Raw genomic sequence first — 22,967 nt, 5'->3', positions numbered from 1 at the left:
CTCGCCTCAATGGGAAACACTGACATCTCCCCAGGCTTCACAATTCTTCCCCGTATTACCGCAAGTCCATCATCTGACACGCACACACATGATCGAGTGCCTCTGGTGTCACCACTTAGAGAGGTCGACAGAATCCTGCAGCACAGCAAAGCTGTCACTCAAGAGTCTCCATTCTGCCCCAAGGTGAGCTCCTGCCAGCTGTCAGTGCCCCGTGAAATGGCTGATGACAGCAGACTGAGACATGTGGAAGATTTGGGAGAATATGCACACTGACACTCTCATGTGAACACAGAGATATTTATAGCCACACATCAGGCACTAACACATACTTTGAGAGAGAGCAAGACAAACAATCCTACAAAATGGCCATGCAAAACAGATCACAGTGCAGGCTGCAAACTACATGTACGTACTACATGCAGCCTTGTAGAAGCTGTATATCACACAGACACTTTCCCCTTTGCTGTTATTTCAAAGTGCAAACAAGTATTTACAAAACTTTCATTTCATAGCACAGACTACCAAACAGAAAAAGTATACATGCACCATTTCTGAAAAGCTTTCATTTCTGGTTGTCTAATATAAATTTGGTCTATGCAGCAAATCAAGCACAGAATCTATACACCATCACAGCGGCAGTGTAATTAATATAATTACCAAGCACAGCATCCTAATGTGATCTCCTGCTGTGTGATCTATATTATAAATAAGAAGCTCACTATGGGAATGTGCATTCCTTTAATTGAATCTGTTATTTGAGCAAATTTAAATTAATCCGTTTTCACCCCATACTGTGATCGCGTTTGGCAGAGAGCCATCTCTTCAAGTCCAGAGTGCGGCGGCGCGGAGGAAACGCCAACAAGCCAAAAACCCCTCATCCAGCTCTACTTATATTATGTAGAGAAGCTATAGACAGACTTTGAATGCCATAGAAATGTGCGCACAAGTAGAACAGCAGAGGGTGTGACTGATGAACGACTCAACCAAATTCACTCATTCATAACCATTTGCAATTACTGAGTGACCTCTCGGCTGACATTAACCTGCCTTCAGGATTCTTGACTTCAATGCTGATGACGGCAGAAAAAGGATCGTTCCTATAGCAACAGCCACGGCTGGTTATACATCACTGGAGTAGACAGCATCCACTGATCTTTATGCAATCAGGTGGGATCAAAACAGGAACCTAGGTTTTCTCGACTAGCTGTAGCCGTCAGTGACTCAAATTAATTCCTTTGCAAAGTAAAGAAAGCAGTGCTGGCTTAGACATGCTGGAGCAGAGTGTGCATATCATCTCCCATTAAAGCACTCAACACCAATTATACCTTAACAGACATATGACCAATCCCAAAAAGCTGACTAGGGACCAGCTTTCCTTGACTCCACCTATTGTGTAGCACAGTCGAGAGGTCCTACAAACAACTATTGTAAGACAACCAGAAGATAAAAGCAGCTGAACTGAGATGAAGGAATATCAGTAATCTTAAAACCCGAGATTAGATTAAGGAAACAGGAAGAAAGAAAAGACAGCAGTCAAGTGTACATCAATAAAATTCAATTTGCATATTCAAATGTCATCACTGTCACATTTGGGATGTCTCATTTAGCCGTTTATGAGCTGGTATTTCATCAAAATCGCCCTGGCGCTTGTGACTTGTCACACAAACGAGGACAAATTAAAGTCTGTGTATAATCGCTTTCATATTAACGAATCTACAGCCTATCAAAAACAGAGGACGCATAGAAGGCGTTGTATGCTGGTGTAATGGAGACTGATGGTGGTGTCTCTGGTGTCTGACCTTGTGCTCAATCATGTTGCTGATCTCAGGCAGGAAGTTTTGGCTAATGACACGGTAGAGGTGGCGATCCTGTGGGGAGGTTTTGTCCTTGATGCTTTCTGCCAGACTGAGCCACTGCTCCTCTGTATCACACACCAGCGACCAAGCGCCTCGCTTACGGCCTGCACAGGAAAGAAAGGAAAAACAACATCGGACCACTGATTCTAGGGAAAAATGCAAACAAAGGGAAAAAATGTCAGGATATAAAGCACAAAGTTTCTTTACCTGTGGTTGGGGGAAGATCTTCCAATTCATGTTCCATCTTCATCTCTGGCACATCACTTTCCACCTCACTGTAAGAAATATAAAGCCATGAAGTCCCTACAAAAAAATGGCATGCTTAAAAGTAACTCTGGTATAAGAGCTGATCCTCCACAACTACTTTTTGGAATTAATTAAAATTCCTCGCTACACACATGGTGAGAATATGGTTAGAGAGCGTGTGCTCAAGAAATACTCCATTAATCATTTATTACATTTTGGGTCCAGCAGTAGGATAAAGGTCAAGTCAACAACTGACTGAGAGCAAAGGACATGAAGACCCAGATCATCAAAACCTGGGCGAGTATCGTTTTCACACGGGAAACAGACGAGCTCATCTGCACAGCACATGCCCAAATCTAAACGTCGTGTCTCCGCCCTGTTAGTACTGACCGCAAAGTTTTTCTTGTTTTTGTTTACCTTGGTGAATCTTCCAGCTTTCTCTTCTTTGGTGGTCTTCCACGTTTCTTTTTCTCTGGTAATGTTAGTTCTGTTGTTTCATCACTGGGGGAAAAAAAAAAAAAAAAAGCAGGTTAAAAGGTTAAAAGTACAGCTTAGGTAGGAATAAAAGACAAGTAAATTAACCCTTAAGAGGACTCTAAACAAGTGGTAAAATTTTATTTCAACTGAACACTTCAACATTCAGCTAAGTGCAGATGATTCATTCTTGGTTGACAGAAAAAGCATTACCTGTGTTTTCCTACTTTCTTTGTCACTGGCTCTTCTTTGTACATGCGAGTGCCGTAAAAGTACCAGTAGAGGGCTCCATTTCCATCCTGCCCCAGGGGTTCCACCCTCAGGCTGTCTGCATCCAGGCCCTGGAGGTGGCGGGGGTGGGGATATAACATTTCTTAAATAATATGCAGTGTGTCATCAGAGGGTGATGTCATTTTAGCTCTTTGATCGTACAGAGGCGTGAATCATGTGCTGACAATAAGTACTTTCGATATCTTGTTAAGAGTGTTCATGAATTATAGCAGTTTACAGTTTAAAAATTAGAAACCGATTGACAGTACAGGGGTAAAGCCTCAGATTATGATAACTCCACCTTAGTTCATGGCAGTAAATATACTTTTAAAGAACAGTAAAACTAAGATCTTGCACTCTTAGGCCAAAGTTAAACGAGGCAGCTGCTCAGTGACAAATATATCTGACTATGCTTTAAAGCTGAACAGCTGGGTGAACGAAATCATTCATCATGTTGTCAAAAAGCAAACTTTAACAGTACACATGTACACAACTCGGCAGCATTAATGGAGCATGGAACCTTTTATGTACAATTACTGACTCAATACTGAGTGAATGTTTAACTCTTTAATAAATTGTGAATACATTATTATGATCACATGTATTCTTTTAGTCACCTTAAGCAGGTCAAAGACATCAGCAGCATCCAGACGGTAATCACACAGCCGGTGCAGCAGTTCCACCTGAGTGCGAGGGGGTAAGCTCTCAAAGGGCCCCTCTCGAAGTGGGTTGGGTTTCCCCTCTTCCAGCTCCCAGCGGTAGCTGATGATGTCGTCCAGGTAACTGCTAAATGCCTGGGGGCTAAACAGTAGAGCGGCCTTACTCATCTCTGCCGTATTGATTTTTAGATGTCACTCTACTGGGTTAGCTACACCTCGAGTAAATTTGTCCTTTTACGCATCTTAATCATGAAAGATTATTAAATCAGAATTAAGCACTAGCTGCATGTCAAAAATAACAATCCAACACAGGGCTTCACTTTTGTACTGAGATTTCTATGGATGGCTAGATTCAACCAATTCAGTTGCAAATCTTGGCACTGTAAACCCAACGCAGCATGCTTCAGTACAAACTAGCATCGCTTTCTAGGAAACAGGCAAGGTTCACACTATCATACAGGCTGGAAAAAGAGAGGAGGTGGGGCTGGTTTAAAAAAGAAGAAGAAAAGGACTAGTTTCTTTGAAGGGGAGTTGTGTTGTATCTATGAGTGAAAACTGGTAAATAAATGTTGGTTCCGGTTCAGGTCTAGCCGATTAATCTGTACCGTTCAGTTCCAGCTCACATGAACAGAACAAGAGCTTGGGGCAAGGGTGAGCATCTATGGAACAGCACAGAGAAAGAGGGAGAGAAAAAAAATGGCTTATCTTGAAAGAGCAGCGTGCACTTTTCACACAGCTGCAGGCTCGCCCCTCCTCACTACTACCCCATCTCTCTCCTCCTTTCTGTCCTTCGTTTTCTCCGACATCCTCCCTCCCTTCTTTCCCCCGCTCCGGCAGAGCGTTTAACGCGTGCGGATGAAAAGGGCAGCTCTGTGAAAGGCCAGGGCTGAGCAGCCACCCCCAGGATGCCAGAGCCTGTCCAGTCCAATAAAGCAGGCTGTCCTCTTGTTACCGGCTGCCTGGCTGGAAAAACTGGATCACTCCTGCTCTGTGCTTATCACTGTACTGTACCACTATGCTACTCTATAACGATGGGTTAGATTAACAGGCGTATCGAAGGGGAAGCCCCATGGGAGGTAGAAAACATTTGCGGATTTGAATAACAGCCTCTGCTTCGCGTTCACTTTCTCCCACCACTTTATAGAAAAGTTTCTGTGGCTACGCCGTTTTCGGATCACCGCGGTAGTAAACATGATGTCACCATACCACCTATCACTACTTTCAGCGCTCCTTATGGTGACTAAGTTCTGACTCCTCAGTGAGTTATTGCGCTCGTGACTCAGACTTCCTATGAAGCTTCCTGGGTATTATGACTAATTTGAAGAAGATGGAAAGACAAGTTTTATCTTGACACATTTAAGTAAAAATGGTAATTCTTTTCCATTGTGCCTCTGCTTCATTAAAAAAAAACAAAAAACTCTAAATTTGAATTCCAACTTCCACCACTACTTAGACCTACAGTCAGCTATGAAGTAAATTTCCCACGCCACTTGGGGCAGTTTTAAGCAGCAGGAAAATGTGAATGTTCCTGCTTATATTCACCTATTTATTATCTTTCAGAACAAATGTAACTAAAAATATTAAACATACTATAAGAAAGCCAAACATCAGCCATCTACACACTGCCTCATTTAACACGTTCAATTATGTAAAAGTAGCTAAAGTTGGACATGGTCCTACACTCAAGACTCCATGATTAGGAGAGTAAAACTGGGCTTAAAATTAAATGTTAATGTTCTTACCCTCATTGTTTAGAAAACTGTAATAAGTTTTGCTTTATTTCTAAAATGTGAAAAGATTTAAGGGGACCTCCTTACTGTACTGGACAGCGATCTCAGCTCTGAAATGTGCACACCTCTATCTGCAACAAGTCAACTTGTTGCATTTTTATTATGTCCAAATAAACTTTGGTTCAACCCCGGGGTTCTATCATGAATCAAAACTTTTTCGGTCGTCCCCTTCAGACACATGTTTCTTGCCAAAAGTGACCTACGTCACGATGCCAGCCGTGTTACGCATCCCACGTCTGAAAACGGCTTATGTGTTACAGGTGGTGTTACACAAGCAGACCTGATGTGACCTGGCAGCGTTTGCTATATGCCAGGTTCTTTTTCTATTCTTTACTTACGTGATGTCAGTGCGCTGGTAGCATCCCTGCAACAGACAGGCAACGAGATCCCCAAGGAAATCCAAGTCCTGTTCTGACAGGGCTTTCTCCAGCTCCTGGACACAGAGGACACAGTCAATCAACATGTGAAGAAACTACAAGCACTTAGCAAGCGATAACTGTGCAAACATGCCGATTTGCGCAATAATGGAAGCAGAGAAATGCATCTCGCAAATGAAAACTATCTAAAAAAATAAATAAATAAATAAAAGGCAAAAGTAGTGTGACTGGGAAATAAACAGGTGGCTTTCTGTGTGTTTAGACTGTTGGCCACTATAAAGGAAGTGGTATGTGATCAAAATGGAGAAACTGCTGGGATGAGTGTAAGGTAAGCTGGCAGATTTCGGTGGGAGGTGTAACAGCTAGAGCTCGCATCCTGTCTCATTAAGGCGTCTTGGTTTGCTGGTGCTTGTTGGGCTGTAGCTGAGGTTCAAGTTCAGTCATGACCCCTCTCCTGCCTGGCATTGTGTTATAGTCATTTAGGTTTTATGAAGCGGCAATAACCGGCAGAGCAAAATCTCAAAGATCTGAAAGCACCAAGAAAGGACAGCAGGCAGCAGAGACCGAGAGCTACAACACAGACATGCCCCTTCTCCTCTGCTGATCAACCAAGACACTGGACACCACACAGCTTCCCAGCATGCACAGCTCTCCTTGATCACACCCAAGGACTCTGAAGTTGAGCCAGAGGGAAGAGAAGGAAATGCAAATGAACAGTGTTCCATCAACCTAGTGTCCGTTTCATTTAAAAGCACCCTCCCGCAGGATACAGAGCAAACTCTTCAAAGCTCATACAGACGGCTCGCAGCTAACCACTCCCACCCCTAATAACCATTGCTTTCACACCAACAACTTCTGTTGTTGGTGTCACTCTTGCCCCTCTTTCACAAGTACTTCTGCACCTGTAGTACTTGTGAAAGTCCTATAAATGCTGATTGGTTCTCTCAGCTTTAACCAGGGAAAAGAAATGACGCATCAATTACTTAAGGTCCTTAAAGGTCAGTGTACACACCTCTTTGCTGTGGAAATGACAGAAGCCGGTACACAACAAGTTGGCTCAATGAAAAAACAAAAAGAGAGCCAAAAACAACAAGGTTGTGAAAGAAGTTGAAAAACAGGATAAGATCAACGTTTCTGCTCGAGGTTAGGAACGTAAAGAGCATGAAGGAAAAACGAAAGAAAAAATGCAAACCAGGAGGGCGAGTTTCATAAGAGCGGATAAGAATCACGTCTCGTGATTGAGAAGAACAGCTCATTATGTTTACAAGCGCACTGAGGCTATTTTAAAAGCCTGAAGATTGACATGGTCACAGTGACCACAGTCAGACTGTAATGGATTTTAGGTGTACGGCTTAAACTGTAGGCTTTACGAGTGCGTGACTGCCAGGAGCAAATCAAAGTCTATTTTAAGTTCTGAAGTAGCCAGACATGTAAGATTTACCGACCACAACTTTTGCCTTGTTGTGGTTAAAAACGAGGCACAATTTCTTGTCAAGGCCAGTGCATACCAATAATTGGGTGATCATTACCAACCGTTTTAAATACTACAGAATTGCATTTGTATTTCTACAGCATTTTTAACAAGTTTAATAAATCTCCTGGTTGTGCAGCACATGCTACAAGACCAGGAGTAACAGTGATAGACAAACTCACAGTAATGTAAGCAAGACTGCATTTAAGGACATTATTTTGCCACTTTGCTTCGAGTTATGAAAATCAGGTTGGAATACCTTCCTAAACGGCAGTACTGTGTACTGTATATCAAGTATAGATCAGGTAGACCGAGGTTTAACAATAGAGACTCCTTAAAGTTCTTAACATGTGCTCAGGCTAGCTCACTCATCATGGGGTGGTCACATATGCAGAAGAGCTCTTTCGCAGCGCGAGCTAACTCTGGATACAAAGACACACATGGGCGTTTGTCTGTAAGCGCATGTGCATAGGACGCAGTGAGATCCTGTGTCATGCTCTTCCACTTCCAGGTCCCCTGTCAGGCAGCCTCTGGGCCAAAGTGAGCACATCCATCAGAGACAAACCGCACTTTGATCACACTTTGAAAAAAGCCGGGGCCAAGGCTGGGGAAAGAGTTCAGAGTTGAGTACAGAACAGCAAGTGGAGGGCTCGCTGCAGCCCACTGGATGAACAACTCTTCCCTAACTTTGAAGTGCCACACAGTCTGTCAGATGGCAAAGGGAGGGGAAATTACTGGGGTCTATTTGCTCTTTCTTCTCTCACCCATCCATTGACCAATCCCTCTGTGGCCTGTTGCTAACAAACAGTTAGCACGATAAAGGACTGCAAGGGACACCGCTGCAGCTGGAAGCGTCCTGTGGGAACCTTTTGCCTCGATAAGCACATGCACACACGCAACGCAGCACCCAAACTCACTGCACTGACACTATAGATAACAGGAAAAAAACACACCAATGACAATTCATTCAAACGTGTACTTTGACTGCCTAACATTAATGATCAATGGGGCCGAACGATAAAAAAGCTGAATAATTGATAAGATATAATTTGGCTATAATTTGCATAAATCAAGGTGAGCTGTCAGATTTATTGGCAAGATACTGCTGTGAAAAACCGGCTATTCATTTCAGATACTGGGACAAAGATTGGAGGGTGAGTCAAGGTTTAGTCAAAAGGTGTGTGTCATCACTTCACTCCCTCTGTAGGCCTGGCTTGCAATCAGCAATTCGCCCTGAAGGTATTTGCCACTTCTTTCACCAGACGCCCCTGCTGTTTCTCTCTCTGCTCCTCTCACTGGCTTAACCTCTTATTCCTCTCTTTCACACCATTTTCCTCCCCCTGCCCTGCTGCCCAGTGTCTACAGGGCCTCTGAGGCATTCTATTATTCCCCTGACAACACCCTTGCTCCACTCTCCACCCCGCATTTTCCTTTCTCCATCTTCCTTATCTGTCCTCTCCCTCCGCACATTATCCACACCCAAACCAGTTGTTGGCTTCACTGGAGCTGAGGGCAGAATAGCAAAGTAGAACTCATTTGGCAGGTATTCTCCGCACTACATCATCAGTGAGATGGACCGGCCACATCCACTGAAACAACTTAAACTGTTTGGGTCACTGCTTTGTCTATTCAGAGCAGCAGACAAGTGCGAAAAGTAACACCCATGGTGACAATGTGGCTAACCACTTGTTCTTTTCAAAAGGCCCAATCACACCTAACGAGTCTTCATTAACATTTGCAGAATAAAATGCCTACATTCTCAGTTCTGTTATTCAGCCCAGTTGACACTATTACTTCTGAATCTCAATTTTATAAACATGTACAAATTATTGTGTCTAAAAAGGTTCCAGTTACTACTCACAGCATGCCTGCCATGACTAAAGTCAGAACACCAGCAAAGCTTACAGATACAAACAAATGATTGTTTATTCTTCTTCTGTAAAAAAGAAATTCAATTTTGCTATTGAAACTTCTAAATGTATTATTCCATCATTTACACCAAGCTAAATTACTGCATTTTAATGAGACTGACTATAAAAATAGATTAATGATTGTATGTTTTGGCTCCAAGTATCTAACTATTTACAAATGTCCAGTCATCTGTGATAAGCACTTTCAGAGTCTTTGTCCACCTGATGCAGATAACGGTAAAAAGGTATCTTTTTTTATGCTTACGGCCAAGTAAGAAGTGGCAATATAGACATCTCAGGGGAAAGATTATTAAAGCTATACCTATTTAACTGCCAAAACACCCCAGAATTTACAGTCACTTCATTGATAAAACCTACTATTACTTGCAATGTCTTTAACAATATGATTTATACAGGCAACTCCTTATTCAAGAAGAAACCATGACAATAATGTGCTGTGTCTGACTATATCCGACTGTATCTGCCTGAGTCAACAAGTTTCAGTCATTTCTTAATTTCCTCCTCCTTCAAACTTTGTCTAAACATAGACCACAGGCCTGGTTTGGTAACCACGCATCTGTATCAGGGCTGGATTTTGACAAAGAACTTTATACAAATGCCTCCTAGAGACGGTGAAAATAAACACTAAATTTGCAAAACACAAAAGATAAGGAGACATATGGACAAACCAGGACAACGCTTGATTTAAGCTCAATTAAGACTTCTGCAGGAAATAACTTATGTAGTAACTGAAAAACTCCTATGCTTACACCTCAATCTTCCACTCAAGTCGTGGTGGTATGAGTCGCCCCAACATCTCGGGAGGTGCACATCGTGCTACGTAGAAGGTTGTAGCATAGGATTAAAATGGGATTCTGGTTGTGGTGCAAGTTACAACGTAGCTCTGACGCAGAAGCATAATTTTCATGTTAAAAGTTAAATCTTACCCCATCTCTCCAGCTAGTATTGATCCAAAACACATGTGTGTGTTAACAGTTTACTGAGATGTAGACTGATAACTCTCCCAGCTGTATTTAGTACTAAAGGAGGCAGACACGTTCTATCCAGTCACAGCTGTCTCATAAGAGCGGGTCCATCATGGACTGACTGTGTATTCAATAAACCTGCATTATGTGCGGGCACATCTGCTGTTATAAGGGTTACAATGATACCACTGGGACAAAACACAGTCTGACTCTTTGATATGAGAATCAAAGTGGTAAATGTTATGAGACATGAATCAACTGAAAGGAGGAGAAGACCTGACTTTCTGAAAGAAACACTATCAAGGCTAAAAGCAGCCAACAGATTTCAATGCAAAGCAGAAACGCTGCATATCCACATAGAAGTGAAATGTGCTTTTGTCAGTGGATGCTAACGGACCCATCATGTGCCCCAATCCATATCTGCACAGAGAGAAAACCTGAGATAAAATGTGTGCATGTGTGTCTCTGGCCAGTACCACCTGTAGAGTGAAAAAGAAGGGGTTTAGATAAGTGGCATTTTGTATCAGCGGCTCCAAGGTTAAAGCAGATCCTCAAAGCCTTTAATATCTGGAGGTTGGCCTCTCCGGCTACCCTCACAGCAGACACTTTCCATGCCACTGCCGTTAACAGCTCCTCCGGGGTCTATATCACCAACAGTTGGAGGACGTGTGCATGGCTAGCTGGAGGGGGAAGGGATGTCTGTTTGTTGTGTAAAGGCTCCTCTCTTCCTCTCCTATACTTCTTTCTTCATTTCTTCCTCCACCACCCCCCTCCCACTTTCAGCTTACACATGGCTCCTCCAGGAGCCATCATCTGACAACACCCTCCACCCCCGCACGTAACCACCTCCTGCCACATGACAAACATGAACACATAGCCGTAACACCACAGGAAAACGCCCTCACATCCTCAGGATGTACGGTTCATCTGATCAGAGGAAAGCATCAACAACTTTTTGTTGGTGCCAAATGCATTTGACTGATTCATCAAAACAAGAACTTCTAAAAATATATATGTATATAATAAATTTAAAATAGTGAAAAAGTAATGCACTTTACACTCAAGATTCACACAAGGCATTCCTGCAAGAATTAGATCTCTTCATGGACATATGTGACAAGGAAAACAAACAAAATGAACAAAAAACCCACCAAAAAAAAAAAAAAAAAAAATAATAGTTCCATGCAAATTAAACCACTCTTAGAATAGAGACAAAAACAAACATGATACACTCGCAGCTTCTGGGTCAGTTTAAACATTCTGCTAAGTAGGGCTGAACGATTATGGAAAATAATCTAATTGCGATTTTTTGCCCCAATATTGCGATTGCGATGCGATATGCGATTATTTTTTAAGGTATTTGTCTTCTGTATTATTAAACAAAGACAAGCAATACATCATATAGTATGGCCAATACTATATTACATTAATTTTAAACTGTTCTTTCCTGGAAGACAGACCTCTGTTATGATGACATGAGGTGATGCATGAATTGATGACTGACATTTTTATTTAACTTCTTCAATCACAACAGTATATTTGAACATACACAATAGTTTATTTTTAGCTTACAAACATCTGAGCATAAAGTGCTGACAAGGAACCCTGGTGTAAACATTAAAATGAAAGTCAGTACAATGTGCAGATTGCAGAAATATACATAAACAAAATCAGTGGCTTTACCACACTCAGTTTTTCGACATCTGTGAACTACTAGACAGTCATTCAATTAAAAAATAATATTAAATAAATAAAACTAATAAATAAAAAATACACACATCTTACTGATCTCTGCAGTCAGTAACATTACACATAAAGTGCAAACATAATAGCAATTGTATAAACACACACACAAACACGCCTTTAAAGTTTAAAGACGTGAAATTGGACGGTCTAGCCTTCTGAATCAGAAGGCTAGTTCTGATTAGCGTCACCGCTGTCTCGGTGGAGTTTAATAAACTCGGCCGTCTGCTTCTTGCTATCTAAAATATAACCAGACACTGGTGTAAATTCTCGACTGTCTCATACTTCTGTTTAATAAGTTTTCTGTTTGACGTTTAGTCAGCTGTGTAAAAACCAAGGAGGAACCCACCCGGGGGATTAATAAAGTTTTATTTTATCTAATCTAATAACTTTAATCTCAGCCAAACCGATTTACTCACGAACAAACAAAACACTGAAAAAAGCCCAACAATAACATTTTTAGGTTGTCTAAGTGACTTATATATTACGTTTAACCCGAGCAGCGAAACTCCGCGGTGATCTGAAAATGATGTGCCGGGAGTTGTGCCGTTCTCGGCCGCATCAGTAACCCTCAAGCTCCCGGCTAGCTGTCGAGCTGGTGGGTAGCAGACGCCTCTGAAAACGTCGAAGCACTTTTGCAAATATGGGATATCTTGATAAACCGAGCAGATATTTGATGTTTACACAGCTACTTTCTCGCCTGAAAATATGTTAAAAGTTTATTTTGTGACCCAGAAAGATTAGTATGAGTAATTTTAAAACTTAGTAGCGGCCGCCATTGCTGGAAACTGGAGTTTGGCTGGGCCGCGCTATGAATTCTGGGATATGGTAGTAATTTGGACAGCCTTCGGCACGTCGCTGTGATGTAATCGGTCTACAAATGCGGCCTCAGGAGGATGCAGCCCATGAATTTGGACATGTCCAGAGTATAATCGCAGCCTTTGCGGTTAGAAAATTGCACTTGATCATGTCGCGATATTATCGCAAATGCGATATATCGTTCAGCCCTACTGCTAAGTTTTATTTTAGTATCAGTGTCATGGCCAGGTGGGACAGGTGGCTTGGCTACAGAGTAGGAGACCGCGGGAAGGGAGGAGAGGGATGGGCATTGCACAGATCTTTCCTCAGTTGAGCTCTCTCAGACAGACGGAAACCTTTTACACGAACTACCTCTCCGAGTATGTGGGAGAGGATCATTAAGCACAGGAGAAGGGGAGGCCACCCAGTACAGCGAGCGTTTTGTGTGTTCACTGCCAGCTTTAAGGACACATAGCATCAACTTTCTCATATAAAACTGAGCTTCCTGCTTCAGCTGACATCCCAGTAGAATCATACACACACACGCACGCACAGAGAAAACAGATGGTTCAAACACACACACAAAAAATAAAAATCTCACATGTGTAGGGAGCCTAAAAAGATTATGTGAAATATGCGCTGCTAATTCACATAAATGTCAATTATGTGAATTAAAGATCAACTTTGGATCAATTCATTTTACTTAAGGAGATGTACATCTTTCAAACTATAATCTGGGCATGTTTTAAGGTGGGATGGCTGCTGAGTGTAGCACTGCCTTTAAATGGAACATTTCACAGGATAAGATGCGACACAGCACAGGGTCTTATAGCTCTTACAGTTATGCCAAGGTCCCGACTTTCACAAACAGCGACGCAAAAGCTCCTAGGGCCGTGTTCAAACCGACATTACCCCTGTGTGAAGGAACCCACCCCCCTAATTCATTTGAATGCTCTGTCGAGGCATCAGAATTGCTGGGGGAGAACAGCGGGCCTTCCAGTAAACACGTTGAACCAGGCCACGCTTTTGCTGTTACAAAATGAAACATCCACCAGTAACTCGCTGGACCGGTTATTCAAGTAAAATCTAACCCTACCCTGATAAACACCCCTCTTCTTTGTGCGAGCACAGCTCTAAAATACTTCCACTCCAACTATTGGAGCAATATTATGTAGATACGTAGGATGTGTTCTGGATTTGTTTTGCAGCTTGATACACTAGTGATCCTGCGACATCTGTCCAGGTACCAGGGATCCTTTAACTCTCATACCAATACTAGTTTCATGTTTCCTAGCCACCTCTTAAACAATTGTCAACATTACTGCATTGCTAAAATCTGTTGACACAAACATTCTCAAAACTGCCTGCATGGTTTTTCTACTACGGTAGCTGACTCCAGGATGTCATTGTGCCATTTTCTCACACAAACACACTCTCACACCTGATGAAAGCCACGCTGTCTGTAAAAACTGCCTCTAGGTCGTCTCCTTATCTGCTGACTTGAGTAACACCATCTCACTGGATGAGAACTTCTTATCATGTTGTTTCTTCGACACTTCTGATGTCTGCTTCACAACCAGCTGCAAAGACGCTGAGTGAAAATGCAAACTGAAGGGATGCTGTCCTGACTAGAGACAGAGGGAGGGAACCATGGGGTGCTGCAACAATGGAACTGTGAGGAAAAAACAGTATATGTGCCCTTCTACCTCCCCCTCTGTGCACATAGTCCCCATGTGAAACCATCTGATGCATGTACTGCTGCTCTCACTTGTCAATCACAACTGGGGGAGGGGCAGCAGACTATTACAAAGCCCCCCCACCCACCCACACACACACTGCATGGAAGAGAGGGCCTTAAAAAGACATGCAAAAAGGTTCTTGATGTCACAGCAGCAGTTGCGGAGTGTGAAAACTCTTTAAGGGGTTACGATCTAGAAAGGAAGTTATTAGAGGCTGGCGTCTGCAAGGCAATAAGCAAGGTTGAGCTGGGATGTTTCCGTGGGTGGGACAGTAGCAAAGAAAGGCAATGGGATGCCAGGGATGACTGATCAGTATAGCTGTGGGAAGAGAATGGATCATTGTTAATGTGTGCAGGGATCCAATCTCCTGCCAGGAAATGACCAAAGAGGTAAAGCAGCCCAAGGTTGAAGGTAAACGTCAGGGATTCCCATCCCATTTGCTAGTAATGTCCTGCCATCTTCACAACAGCCATACTTGGCCCTCACATCACAACCTCTAACAGAGGCCAGGCCGGTATTATCCTAAATGGCTGCTATCTGCAGTTATAATGCAGGATAAGTGGGGAGCAGGAGAGAGTCTCACTCTGAAGTTGGGCCATGATGGAGCAACACTTAAGCCTTGATCCTACTCCCCCTGTTAATCCATTTGCTTTCTAGACAACAGAAACAAGGGCATGCTCACAGACAGCCTGCTCTCACTTATTTACCAGATCTAATGGGACGAAATCTTTTATAGTCATACAGGAGGCTATTACAAAAAACAGAAGCCCCCCTCCCTCAGAAAGGCTACAGCAGCAGCGACAAGCACCCAGAGAAGAGCCCTCTGGGGGGGAAGGGAGAGAAAGAACCACCATCTGGGGTTTAGTCATGGTGATGCCAGGGGTTCGTGCACAGTAACAGGCAAGGCAGACTGGGCCTCCAAAAACGAATAACACAGAGGAACGGTTGTTACGTATGAGGTAAGAGGACAAGTGGCAGTTAATTATATTAAAATGTGTATAATTCAAGATTTACATAAAAATCAAGCCAAAGAGGGTTTTTTCAGTTCTTTAAATTAGGACTGAAGTTGGGTGTCAGTGTATTAGGACATATAAGATGTCACCAACTCCATGAAATGTTGACAGCGAGACAGTTTCGAAACAGGATTGGGGCAATGGGCAGCAGGAGAAACTGTAAACATTTTGCATTTCAACACTGAATATGTTGATCCAATCTTTTCAGGGGGACGTTGACTGTATTGCACTGAGCTAACCAAGAATACTTTTTCCATTGTTGTCCAAAACGTGAGCAGCGTGTCATGGTGGCAACTGTCTAAGCCAAGCCCTTGAGGATGTTTGGTTTTTTTTGTTTGTTTTATGGTTGCTGAGAATGGACAAATATTTAACTTCGTACAAAGCGCTGCACTTGTCGCGGTTACTTTTTAGCCAGGTGCCCACAACATTATAAAAACTGTGCAAAATATAATCTAAACATAATTACACACAAGAAACAAACTCAGCAGAGATACGTGTCATTTCCCTGCATGTATTCTAATGTTGTTTGATAATGACATCAGCAGGTGCTCATAACATCATATATTTAAGGGGAAATTTATCAGAGATCAAAATGTCAGATATTGCCATTATAAAACGCACTTCCCTCCTAGAAGGTGGCAGTGTTCAAAAGCACTTTTATTAGTATGACCTCCCTGATGCTGTCAACTAGGAGAAGAAAAAAAAAAAAAACTTTAAGGAGCTACATAGCACTTCCAGAACTCTCAATAGAAATCAACAGTGACTTGTGTAATGCCAGTGGCAGCTGTAGTTCTGGCCCTGCCCTGAAAGAACCAATCATTAGCTGAATCAGGAAGCATATAAGTTAACGGTGTTGCTCCACCGATGAAAGCTAACAGTTAGTTAGAACTTTTTGGCTAACCGTATCCGTTATGCAATTTAGCATACTATTTGAAATGACAAATCAGCACTCTTGATTTAGCAAGAAATGGAGCTGCAATGCTGTGACACTTGAGTATTTGTGGTAGATGTATAACATGAAGTCTTTATATTCCGGGTTTGAAACTGCAGGTACTCTCGTATATTGCTGGCACACAAACTGCATTTGAGGTGTTACAAAGATGGCTATGAAGTGGGAATAATTTTGGTTTCAGTCACTATTAGAGAGTGGTTCCACTCTCTGCCATGTGTATTTTGCCCTGTTTCAGGATCTTGCTGATATTATTGAGTCCTTAAATTGATGATATATGATTATTATTTCTTATATTGATACAATGATTGGCATAGGAGGAATCAATGACACTGAAGGGACCAATCACAGTAGCTGCAGGCTGCACTGATGCGATGCATTGTTACATTTCAAGGGAGGTGCATGTCAGGGTACAATGTAGGGTTTCAAGTGGGATGCAGTTGTGATATAACTACGCAGTAGCTGAAGCATAAATCCCCAGTGAGGATTTTACTATTGTTTGGAAATATTGCCCCTAAAGACAAAAGTAATATTCAGTGCCTCAGATGCTGTTAGCGCACAGGGACTATTGTTTTTGATCTTACAATAAACCAACAGCTGCACAACCATTTCAAGTGATAATTTGAGATGAGCAGAAAAGCTTAACAGCTTTTTCACCACAGTAGCGATGAAATATTTGAGTTTTGCAAATTTCTGAAGTGACAGTACAATTTTTACTGAAAAGTAAAACAACACTACCACCGAGTGATCCACGCTACTAAAAAGCTGCACTCGCTGCCCATACTGCTCATTTTTAACCATGTCAAATAGGATCTGTAGTGTACAGACGTGCAGCAAAAGAGATTGGCTACCCTAACTAGACGTGTTTTTGTTGTTTGAGATGAAAAGGGATTGCAGAGGAGCTCTTATCATAGTGTGGGATATTGAAACTGCCTAAAAACATCAAGACTTATTGTTAGATTTGTCAACCCACTCCTGGGCAATCTCGTTTTCCTCTTATTACTCAAAGAAAAAGTACATGAAAGACTCTCGTTTAAGTTGTTTTCACACCAGCTATTAACTACGATGAAATACAACATCTCTAAATCTACATCTCAGTTAGAAGATGACAGGCAGCTAATGAAGACACATGGAACAAATGCATGATGATGTGCCAAACAGGCTGCCAGCAGAGCACCGACTTACATGAAGCCAGGGACAGAGGTCCTTGGCATGAAGGGCACATCATTGAGGGCTAAGCAACAGAAGACTACACTGTGGGATTTCAGGAATCATTTACCAGATAAACAGCCAAGGAACCTTTCACAAGCCGCAACACAAAAAGGCATGAAAAGAGGACGGCTACTCATACTAAAACAAGTTGCTTCCTCACCTCTAAGACTCCTCTCAATCTCTCATCCACACACATGCACTGCTTTCCCGGTTTGCTGCCTGTAGTCTCGAGGAAAGTGGAAACCAGCGACAGTGAAGTGTATCAGTGCTGGAACAATGTGCAAGGGGCCGTTCTGTAAGGCTAGCCAAGGAGACTGGGAGTGCTCCATTATCACTGACCAGCACCATAGAAAGAATAGAGCTGCCACAACAGCAGCGAACTGGATCACAGTTTGTCAATATCCATTTTGGTGGTAGTCTCATATTGCTTTAAACACTGTGGTCTCACATGTGGCAGCCTTAGCAAAAGTATCCATTATGAGAAAAGGAAACAGGTGTTTAAGGAGGCGGCGGGATCTGTGGCCTGTCTGATCACCACAGTGGATAGAGTTGGAAATCCACTCTTTTTGATGTTATATTCACACGCTGTTTGCCATACTCAAAGTGACTTCGGATGAGATGTGAGTAACAAAGTGAACTCGTGTTTTTAATAATAATAATAATAATAATAATAATGATTGATCCCCATGGGGAAATTACTTGTTTTTCTCTGCATTTGACCCATTCACTCAGTGAAGCAGTGGGCAGCCCACTAAGCAGGCGCCCGGGGAGCAGTGTGTAGGGACGGTACCTTGCTCAGGGGTACCTCAGGGTAGCCGTTAAGTGGATTCGAACCGCCGACCTTCCGATCATGGGGCGACCACTTTACCTACTGAGCTATCCCTGCCCCTAATTCTCATTTTAATTCTCATTCCTTAACTTTCTGCGATGCCTTTCATATTCGCAAACCAACTCAGCTCTAATCTGGCAGAAAATCAGGGTAAGGCCGACAATGTGCCACAGACACCCACGTTTTTGCTGGGAATTCTCAGATTCATCTGTGATTTGTATGGAACGCCACTGTAAAATGCATGTTTTTTCAAGCTGTTTTCAGAGCTGCTTGAGGTCCTCTGCAGCATCAACACTGACCACTGCTCTCTAGAGGATGGCAAAAATGGACATTGGTCAATAAGAGCCAATTAAACATGCCATCTCCACAAGAGAAGACAGAAGGAATGCCAACGTTAAATCACTCAGTGGGCCCCACTCCGTCATGACCACTAACAGCCACTTCTGGACCCTACCCTGCCCCCTATTCCCCCCTTAATTCAACCTGCACAAGCTAACTGATGTTAGCCAATAAATCGTTTTCAGTCACCTCCCCTTATGAAGCACCTCTTGGAAGACAAAAGAAAATGAACCTCAAGTCAAAGGAATTAATCTGAGGCCAAAATTATCCTGATCATTAAATGTGGCGCAAAATGCCTCGTTGATTTTTTACTAACGTTGACTATACAAGTTTAAAACAAACAAGAAAAAGCAAAGGTAAATGACAGTAAGCCTAAACTGCTGCCTTCATGGGAGTGCCCGGGCCAGCTTGTCTTGTTGCTGCTATGTGGCATTAAAGCAAAACAAACACATCAGCCAAACAGTTTCTTCTTTCTACATTGCAAAGTCCTCAGAAAGTAAACATGCTGGATCCAAATGTCCAGACTCAAAGCCAGGGAGGATATTTGCAAACCCACAGTAACAAAACAGCATAAATCAGCCTGACAGAGGGCCGTGTCAGCTGATTGCTCATTATCATAATATCCAAAGTGCAGGGATTTGCAAGGAGTCTTCCAGTTGGTATCTGCACTGTAAAAGATTATTTGAATGTTGTGGTCTGAACTGCTTAATTTTTACAACTTATTAACTCTGGGGCCTGGCCGTTCACATGCTCTTACCTCTGTGCACACAGCAAGGTGTACACAGAGGTAAGAGCAAAGCTCCAAAGACTGAACACTTGTTGCAAAGATAAGAGGCGGTGTATTTATTTTTTTTTACCAAAAAGACAAGTTGCAAGCGTCTGAAGTGCGCCGAATATTCGAGATATTGTAAAATTATTTTGAAAGCTCACCATCTTGGTCAGCTACTATAACAGCACAAGAAACCCTTTCATTTCAGTACGTGCAAAGACTAAACATCACCTAACCCAACCAGAGCATTTGCAGCAATAAAGATTTAAATGAAGAGCATAAATTTACCTGGCAAATTTTTTGAATGGACGTGATTTACGCATTACTTTGAATATGAATGTAATGAAAGCCCCAATAAAACACAAGCAGCCAGATCACAAGACATACGCCGCCTGCTTCATTTAACTCACAAATAAACTACAGAAAAGAAAAAAAAATATTCACTTCAAGGAAAAAAAGTCTTTTGTATATCTTGTTTTGGGCACAAAGTCAGCAAATGTTAAAAAAATATTTTGACAGGTGATTCTATATATGGAATCATCTCCTACGGATCAGTGAAATATAAGGTAATTCCCACAATATTTCAAAATAACTGCACAAATCAGTGCCTAGGTAGATGCATTTCAAGATGGCTGCAAAGTGGGAAAGCCTGCCACCAGAGGGATTTTGACAACATTTGACAATGTGGGCTCTACTTGCATTTTCCCCACCTAAAACGGTTTCTTTTGAAGTTTTGGTGGGAGGGGGGTATTACCACTGTTGCTAATGTTGCTCATTTCCCCTTGAAAGACACGTACTTTCCACTAGCTTTCAATAAAAGTTATAAGCTTAACTACTTAGCTCTTATTGTAAATTCCCCAGTGGATCATTATAACGAGAACCAAAAGAGTTGTGACCTTGGACACTTCTGTGCCCAATTAAGATGTCAAAGTGTAAGACTACTACATCAATCTCAATATTTCCTCGAAATCCGGCTGAGTAATGGAGCCAAACACGTGATCTGCTTAAGTTATCCTTTTAAACAGGAATACATCATTGAAACATTACTTTGAAATCAAGCCCATCGGGCCTTTAAGGAGATCAACTTTCATGTAAACTAGGCGCAATGCTAGTCCCCCATCTGGCTGCCACTTCGTTCAACAACAAAGACGATGTCTACGTGATTCTCCCGAAGGGGGTGGGGATGACTGAGTGATGAGACTGTTGATGCGCGATGTTGACCTCGCCGGTTTCTTTAAAGTGCAATTACTGCTCGACTAATTAAACAATCTCCGTGATCTCTGTCGTAAATGTTGCACATGTTAGGCGTCGTGAACTACGCTTTCCTATCGACTCTGAACACATTTCAAGGGAAAAGGGGGGTGGGAGGCCAAATCGAGTGATGAAGTTGAATTATGTAATCACAGTGTAATAAATAGTTTATTCTGCGACAGAACAGTTAGTGGAGTAAATAGTCCACCTACTAACTTGCCCTAGACAATTAATAACCTTAGAAAATCGTTAAACCCCTCGCTTCTTGCAACAAAACAGGACTTGGGCGAGCAAACAATGACTGAACAGCATCTGCGTCCCCTGGCTACACAAGCCAGATGGCCTCCAAGACAATAAACTCAAACCTCACGCCATGAACTTAACTTTATCTGACAGAAAAGGGAAACCAAAACACAGCGGCGCCGTACAGTTACTTAGCTCTTTCACTCACAATAAAATAAAATATTCACACAAGTAAAACCAACATAAATCTAATTGGCTGAAATATTCCCGTCACGTATCCTTGACCACTTTTCTAACTATATTTCCTAATCTTCCCGACCGTTCCTTAGTACCTTTAATTTAATTTAATTGACCTGGGGCACGGTTGCTCTGCAACATAAACACGGGCCTCGGGCCAAATAAAAACAAACGAGAGGCACATGGTTCAAGAGGACGTCTATGTAAAGTTTATCGAACATCTGAGCATCCTTGGATATAGACAAACACGTACAAGTCACTGTAAATACTGGACCACAAGCCGTGTCGTCAATGCTATATTCCGCTTAAAGTTTAACTTTGGAGAACAACATCAACGGGCAAAGCGAATACAGCTAGCTTGAGCTCTGCTAACGAGCTCGCTCCTTTAACAGGATTGCCTCAGTGTGAGAAGTTCAGAGAACATGCTAAGCTGGTTACCCAAATACTAAGTTACACAAAGTGCGCTCGCACCAGCACGTACGCAAAAAAGCTGACACAAACAACTTCTCATTTCCGCAATGAAACCCATTGGTGATACTACCAGCAATCACAATTCTTGTTTACCTCTATTTCAAAGTCTGGAAGGTTGAATGCTGTCCTGAACAGCGAGCAGAAGTGGGCTATGGCGGGGACTTCCCACCAAGACTGGATCTCTTCCACAGAAACGGTACATCCCTGGGACATTTTCGGGCTGAAGAAATTCTGTAACGTTTATTTCTCACATTAGAAAGTAGATTCTTCCGCGACGTATAGTGCCTCCGTAACATTAAAAACATGAAAAAAGTTGGTGTCGCCGTCCTGTTGGGACAGTTGCCATTGCGACCCGGAGAGCGCTACAATCTGTTTCAATCAGAGTCTCACCGGAGCTGAACAGATGGGAAGGGCGATACCACTGCAAGACGAATAGGGGTGTCCGACTACTTAGGTCGATATGTTAAACTTTCTGTGAACATAAATAGTAGCTACAGTGGCGAGCATATTTGCCTCTTTTGATAATAGCCTGTAACTGTTAAACCTCTTTTCAATTGTGTTTGACTGTTCGGTTTAATAGTAATCTCCCACAGTAAATAGTCCCCAACCGATTGATAATGGCCTCGCCGTTTAAAGGGAACCATTGTAAATGGTGAATAACTGAAAACTAAAACATTAAAACCAGGTATGGCCCTACAGCTTAAGTTCGTTTATGTAAGGTCTTGCTGTAGGTTTTAATTGAGTCCGTCGATATTACTTTAGGTAAAAATTCCTGACTGTGAAAGCTTTTTTCCCCCCATTGTGAAACGAACACCCCTTTCACTTACAGCAGTCCGAAACTGTCGTTCAGTTTATTACTCAAGCGCAAGTTTCAGGTACATCGAGATTTTGTAAACACTTTAAGGGAAGGTTACTACACAAGGACTCCCTCTATCGTAATATTAGAGAAGTGCATGCTATGGCACAGCGGAGGCGCTGAGCGCACTCAGAGCAAGTTCATTTTATTCTGATGTCTAGTGTTTATTTGTGTGTGTTTTACTTTTATCTCTGCAAGACAATAAAATACAAGATGTATAATTTTAACGTAGTATAACAAACGTTTTCATTTGATGCATAAAGCATGCGTAGGAAACCAGCATAAATTTTCAGGCATTACCGTACACTAAACTGCGAGATTTAACATAGTGGTCCCGTGTGCAGGCCCACATTTTGGTCTGAAGGTGGTGCTCCTGAATTTAAAAAGAAAGAAAAAAAGGGGGGGGGGGGGGGGGGGAACATATATACAGACTTTACATGAACGTAAATGTATGGCACATAATACATCGCACTTTCTAT

The 22,967-nt window shown here is 42.3% G+C and overlaps 2 protein-coding genes across 3 annotated transcripts in view; both read right to left on the bottom strand.

Moving 5' to 3' along the window:
- cecr2 (CECR2 histone acetyl-lysine reader) overlaps positions 1-22,038 on the bottom strand; it is a 33,496-nt gene extending 11,458 nt beyond the window's left edge. For both annotated transcript variants that reach the window (XM_082542823.1, XM_082542824.1), the window contains exons 1-7: positions 21,726-22,038; positions 5,634-5,728; positions 3,464-3,647; positions 2,790-2,917; positions 2,520-2,603; positions 2,064-2,131; positions 1,800-1,960 (exon numbers count right to left, since the gene is read on the bottom strand). In XM_082542823.1, the coding sequence (XP_082398949.1) occupies positions 1,800-1,960; positions 2,064-2,131; positions 2,520-2,603; positions 2,790-2,917; positions 3,464-3,647; positions 5,634-5,728; positions 21,726-21,845 (840 nt within the window). In that variant the 5' untranslated portion in view covers positions 21,846-22,038. The remainder of the gene's footprint in view (positions 1-1,799; positions 1,961-2,063; positions 2,132-2,519; positions 2,604-2,789; positions 2,918-3,463; positions 3,648-5,633; positions 5,729-21,725) is intronic.
- atp6v1e1a (ATPase H+ transporting V1 subunit E1a) overlaps positions 1-22,967 on the bottom strand; it is a 54,788-nt gene that overhangs the window by 12,438 nt on the left and 19,383 nt on the right. The window lies entirely within an intron of this gene.

Source organism: Aulonocara stuartgranti (genome assembly GCF_965226115.1).
Source record: "Aulonocara stuartgranti genome assembly, chromosome: 7".
In the NCBI taxonomy this organism is placed as follows: Eukaryota; Metazoa; Chordata; class Actinopteri; order Cichliformes; family Cichlidae; genus Aulonocara; species Aulonocara stuartgranti.
The sequence above is the reverse complement of the archived record's forward strand: the minus strand, read 5'-3'. Positions and strand labels throughout refer to the sequence as shown.